Here is a 5,896-nt window from a genome sequence, read left to right as displayed (position 1 = left end):
TAATTGTTATTTCTGAATATTAACAGATGCAGGTTTTAATAACTCTCATGGCTCACACCTAGTTGTTTTTGCATGTGGACCATCACAGAATGAGTGAAATAAGCAGCTGTTCCTGTAGCAGAGCCAGAGTGCTCCGCTGGCCCCCGGCCTCCACAGACTTCCAGGCAGTGGCTAAGCATCCCCACCCCTTGTTTGTGCAAATACAAGTCTCCCTTAGCCCTCTAGGCAATTCAGCCTCCTTTCCAGACCTCCCTTCTCCAAGCACAACAGAGGCTCCTCCGCTTGCTCTGTGGGGTGAGGGATGGGGACAGAAGGGAGCCTGGGCCCTAGGCTAGACACACCCCGCCTCCCCCACGGGCTATCCTTGCAGCAGCAGGACCTGGCCTGGCTGTGGAGATGGGGTCCATCTCGAGGGTTCCAGCCAGTGCTCCCCAGCAAAGGCTTTTTTTTTTTTTTTGGTCCAGTCGTGGGGCCTGAACTCTGGGCCTGGGTGCTGTCCCTCAGCTCTTCAGCTCAAGGCTAACGCTCTACCACTTGAGCCATAGCACCACTTCAGGCTTTTTTCTTTTTGCTTATGTGGTGCTAAGGAATCGAACCCAGGGCCTCATGCATGCAAGGCAAGTGCTCTACCACTGAGCCATCTTCCCAGCCCCTCCAGCAAAGGCTTTTGTATTTAAAAAGTGGGGCATGACAGACACACCTCTCACCTCCCCAGACCCCTCCCTTAGGGGGCTGCTACCCCTCTTCAAACGCTTGTCCCACCGGCTGCCTTCACAGCGCAGGGCCTTGCAGACGCCTCCCCGTGCGGACACCTCCCCGTGCGGACACCTCCCCGTGCGGACACCTCCCCGTGCGGACACCTCCCCGTGCGGACACCTCCCCGTGCCGGACACCTCCCCGTGCGGACACCTCCCCGTGCCGGACCTCCCCGTGCCGGACACCTCCCCGCGGGGACACCTCCCCGTGCGGGACACCTCCCCGTGCGGACACCTCCCCGTGCGGACACCTCCCCGCGGGGACACCTCCCCGTGCGGACACCTCCCCGCGGGGACACCTCCCCGTGCGGACACCTCCCCGCGGGGACACCTCCCCGCGCGGACACCTCCCCGCGCGGACACCTCCCCGTGCGGACACCTCCCCGTGCGGACACCTCCCCGTGCCGGACACCTCCCCGCGGGGACACCTCCCCGCGCGGACACCTCCCCGCGCGGACACCTCCCCGCGGGGACACCTCCCCGTGCGGACACCTCCCCGTGCGGACACCTCCCCGTGCGGACACCTCCCCGTGCGGACACCTCCCCGTGCGGACACCTCCCCGTGCGGACACCTCCCCGTGCGGACACCTCCCCGTGCGGACACCTCCCCGTGCGGACACCTCCCCGTGCGGACACCTCCCCGCGCGGACACCTCCCCGTGCCGGACCTCGCCGTGCGGACACCTCCCCGTGCGGACACCTCCCCGTGCGGACACCTCCCCGTGCCGGACCTCGCCGTGCGGACACCGCGCCTGCCGCGCCGGACGCCGAGAGCCCTTGGCTGCGCGCGCCGAGGGCGCTCTGGGGAGGGGTGATCCCCTCCACGCAGGCGGTGGGGCTCCAGGTCAGAACAGCGCGGGTGCCGGGCGGCAGCGGGGACCCGGGTGGGGCTGGGCCGGCTGGCCGGTCACGGGCCGGGCCCACGAGCAGAGCCCTGGCGGCTGCAGGCCGGGGCGTGTGGCAGGCCTTCCGGGGACAGGGAGGAAGCGCGGCCTGCCGCTGGGGAGAGGGGTCACGTGGCCCACGGTGTGTGTGGGGGAGGGGTGCACCTAGTCCCATGCGTCAAGGGGCCCACGGTGGTGGTGACGTGGCTCTGTCCAGCCCTAAGTGTCATGTGACCCACGGTGGGGGCGTGGCTCTGCCCAGCCCTAAGTGTCACGTGGTCCATGGTAGGTGCGTGGCTCTGCCCAGGCCTGCGTGTCACGTGTCCCACGGTGGGGGCGTGGCTCTGCCCAGGCCTGCGGGTCACGTGTCCCATGGTGGGGGCGTGGCTCTGCCCAGGCCTGCGTGTCACGTGTCCCACTGTGGGGGCGTGGCTCTGCCCAGGCCTGCGTGTCACGTGTCCCACTGTGGGGGCGTGGCTCTGCCCAGGCCTGCGTGTCACGTGGTCGACGTTAGGGGCGTGGCTCTGCCCAGGCCTGCGTGTCACGTGGCCCACGGTGGGGGCGTGGCTCTGCCCAGGCCTGCGTGTCACGTGGCCCACGGTGGGGGCGTGGCTCTGCCCAGGCCTGCGTGTCACGTGGCCCACGGTGGGGGCGTGGCCCATCTGACATCAGCCGCAGGTGGTCACTGTCAAAGTCCTGGCAGAACAAGGCCTTTGGTTCACACCCGCATTCTCCCAGGAGAGGGCGGGTCATGAGCCGTGCGTGCAGGGGAGGGGTGGAGCTCAACCGCTTTAGAAGATTCTAGAAAAAGAAAAGACAGACAAGCAGACATACAGGAGTGTGTGTGGATGTGTGTGTAAGAGATAAGGGGCCTACCCTACCACTGGTCACGGGTGACAAGGCGACAGGAGGAAGAAAAGGAGAACCAGGAAGCAGGTCCGCGACTGAAGACCAGCCCACCGCTCGCGGCAGCACAAACCTCCCTGGATGGCAGGCGGGCAGCACCGGGCTTAGCCGGGCTTCCGGAGAGACCTCTAATTAGGGCCTGTGTGTACGCACGGCCTGTGATTAATATTGTATCAGTGCGCTGCGGGAGTGGACACGCAGCTTATAAACAAGCCTGTCACTACCACCGCCACGCAGGGCTGCCCGTAGCACAGCGCCCTCCGTGGGAGGGCCTGTCCGCCCCGCCCCTCTGCCTCAGCTTGCCCGTCCCCGCGCTGGGATCCCACTTTACACCCTCCTCCTCGCACTGCGGCAAGCCCTGCTTCTCTCATTACTTGTGTGTGTTCGATCAACTCTTTGTGAGAGATGCCAAGAACCCGGATGACCACTGCCACGTCACTGACAGCCTGACCTTCGGCCCAAGGGAGACAGGATATGTCTGGCTTGATGTGGAGCAGGCCGGAGGGTGAGGCTGGCTGCTTCCTGCACACCTCCTCTGGGAAGGACCGAGTTGGCAACTGGGGGCCCCTGCCCCAGGCCCCTCGTTCTCACATTTTGGAGGCTGGAAAGCCTTTGAAATAGAATGAAGTGTGTGCTTCTCTCACTAAAGCGATCCCTTTGCCCCCAGCGCCTGCAGCTTTCTCCAGTGAGATCAGGGACTCAAGTTGGCGGCCTCCTACCCCTAGGGCCTTAGGGGTCTTAGCTGTGAGGCCCAGGGATGGCCAGGGGCCCCCTGAAGTTTAGAGGCCAATGCTGTCCTAGAAAACAGCCCAGGAAGGGGTCTTCCTGCAGGGTGGCAAGGAGGTGCAGGCCACAGGGGGAGCTCCAGCGCCGATTGTGTCCCCGCAAGTTGTGTCCATCCTCTCCTCTATGGAATGAGGTTAATAGTGGAGCCTTGTTGTTGGTTGGTTATTTTAAAGCTCAGAGGAGGTGGGGAGGATGGACCATGTCCTGTGTGTTCAGTAAGCGCTCTGTGAATGCCTCCCTGGCTGGCGGTGGAAAGGGGGCAGCGGGCATTGTTTCCAGTGTAATTACAGATGCAGGGGACGGGACTGAGTTCCAGGTTAGGGAAGTGCCTGACTGTTCAGAGCCTGCGTGGAACATTTGTTAAGACTGGAGGTGCCGGCCGGTCCTCAGGGTCTGCTGGTCCCCCAGCCACCAGTTCCCCACACTGGAGGTTGGGCGAGGCCCAAGCTTGCAGCCCAGGACAGTTGTGCAGGTGGTGGGATGGATGGGGTATCCGAGGCCCGCAGATGACAGGTTAGAGTCCAGCACAGTCTATCTCCCTCCAGAGCGGAGCAGTGCTTAGATCAAATTTACAGTGTGTGTGTATGTGTGTATGTGTGTGTGTGTGTGTGTGTGTGTGTATGTGTATGTGTATGTGTGTGTGTGTGTGTGTGGAGGAGGGAGGGCAGAACCCCCCCAGCTTCCTTCTCACTTCTAAAACATCACATTCCTCTAACTGTGAAACCATCCTCCAGCTGTGAATGTATGAAAACAGAATAGTTTTTACAGTTATATTGTTTCTGAAATGAAAATACAAAGTTAAAATTTTTTCCTGAAATTATACCACCCAGGAAACATACCCCAAGAAATATTTTTCTAAGAGAGATTTTTTTGTGTGATGGAGGATACAACTGGGATTTGAACTCAGGACTTTGCGCGACTACTTGAACCATGTCCTCATTCATTCCAGTTTTTGCTATAGCTGTTTTTGTGGTGAAATCTCGAGTTTTTGCCTGGGGTGGGCTCTGACCTTCAATCTGGTTTCCCTAATGTACTCCTTCTCCAGCTTTCTGAGTAGGTGGGTTTATAGGCATGTGCCACCACGCTTAGCCAGCCATTTTGAATCTTTAAATTCAGCACCATTAAGAGTGGTAGAGAAGTCATTGATCTTCCTCCAGCACTGTTCTTCCTGTTAAGGATTGTTTTTGCTATTCGGGGTCTTTTATTGTTCCTTATGAATGTTTGGATTGCTTCTTCTATTTCATTGAAGAATGAGGTTGGAATATTGATAGGTATCACATTGAATTTGTAGATAGCCTTTGGAAGTATTGCCATTTTCATGATGTTGATCCTTCCAATCCAGGAGCATGGGAGGTTTTTCTACTTCCTAAGTTCTGCTTTGATTTCCCTTTTCAGGTTTTTAAAGTTTTCATTGTAGAGGTCCTTCACTTCTTTAGTTAACGCCTAGGTATTTTATTTTTTGTGGGGTTATTACAAAAGGAGCTGCTTTCCTGATTTCAGCCCGCTCTTCTCATTGTTGGCATACAGAAAAGCCATTGAAGGGCTGGGAATGTAGCTCAGTGGTAGAGTGCTTGCCTTGCATGCATGAGGCCCTGGGTTCGATTCCTCAGCACCATGTAAGCAGAAAAAGCTGGAAGTGGCACTGTGGCTCAAGTGTTAGAGCACTAGCCTTGAGCTGAAGAGCTGAGGGACAGTGCCCAGGCCCAGAGTTCAGGCCCCATGACCGACAAAAAAGAAACAAAACAAAACAACAAAAAAAGAAAAGCCATTGATTTTTGAGGGTTAATTTTATACCTTGCTACTTTGCCAAAGTTTTGAATCAGCTCAAGTAATTTGGGAGTGGAGTCCGTGGGATTTTATAAATACAAGATCATGTCATCTGCAAAGAGGGAGAATTTTACTTCATCTTTCCCTATTTGGATCTCTTTATGTTTGCATCTTGTCTTAGTGCTGTATCTAGGCATTCTAATACTAAATTGAAGAGAAGTGGAGAGAGTGGACATCCTTGTCTCGTTCCTGAGTTTAGAGGAAATGGCTTTAGTTTTTCACCATTAAGTAGAATGCTGGCTGTAGGTTTGTCATATGCAGCCTTTATTGTATTGAGGAATGTTCCATGGATGTGGGACGAGGTGTGGTCAGCCTGGTGCGTGGTGGTGAGCGATGCTGGAGAGGGGGGGGGAGGCTGCGTCTTAACCATGTCCTGCTGGAGCAGAGGTGGCGGTGGCTGGGGTGTGGGTGACAGGGTTCTGGCTGGCCGAGGAAGGAGGGAGCAGGCGGATGGTGTGGGAGGCTCTGGGGTGAGCTTTCCGGTTACTCTGCTGGCGAACTCCTAAATTGAGTGTGGGATAAGAATAGCAGTGTTTGCGGCTGGGGAGGTGGAGTTGCTCACCCTGCGTGTGGGGTTCTGCTTTGCCATCAGGTGTCGTGGCCGAGGTCCCAGGAGACTGGGGGTGCTGGCAAGGCCGCAGGCTAGGGGCCTGGGGTGGTCTCCCCACTGTGGCGGCAAGAGCAGGGGCGCCGGGAGGAGGGAGAGCTGGACTAGACCAGATGGAGACGCCGGGCGGCT

The 5,896-nt window shown here is 58.1% G+C and overlaps 1 protein-coding gene across 1 annotated transcript; it reads left to right on the top strand.

Moving 5' to 3' along the window:
* The first annotated feature begins 687 nt into the window (after positions 1-687).
* On the top strand, positions 688-1,569 carry LOC138831894 (uncharacterized protein DKFZp434B061-like). Its single transcript, XM_070028901.1, has one exon. It carries the CDS (start codon positions 688-690, stop codon positions 1,567-1,569), a length of 882 nt encoding a protein of 293 aa, XP_069885002.1.
* The last annotated feature ends 4,327 nt before the right edge of the window (positions 1,570-5,896 follow it).

Source organism: Dipodomys merriami, unplaced genomic scaffold, assembly GCF_024711535.1.
Source record: "Dipodomys merriami isolate MVZ:Mamm:240054 unplaced genomic scaffold, mDipMer1.0.p SCAF_2, whole genome shotgun sequence".
In the NCBI taxonomy this organism is placed as follows: Eukaryota; Metazoa; Chordata; class Mammalia; order Rodentia; family Heteromyidae; genus Dipodomys; species Dipodomys merriami.
Note: the sequence above shows the minus strand (reverse complement) of the source record. Positions and strands in the feature narration are given on the sequence as shown.

Excerpts from the sequence above, each read along its gene's own strand:
- LOC138831894 (XM_070028901.1), top strand. The coding sequence starts at position 688 with ATGACAGACACACCTCTCACCTCCCCAGACCCCTCCCTTAGGGGGCTG.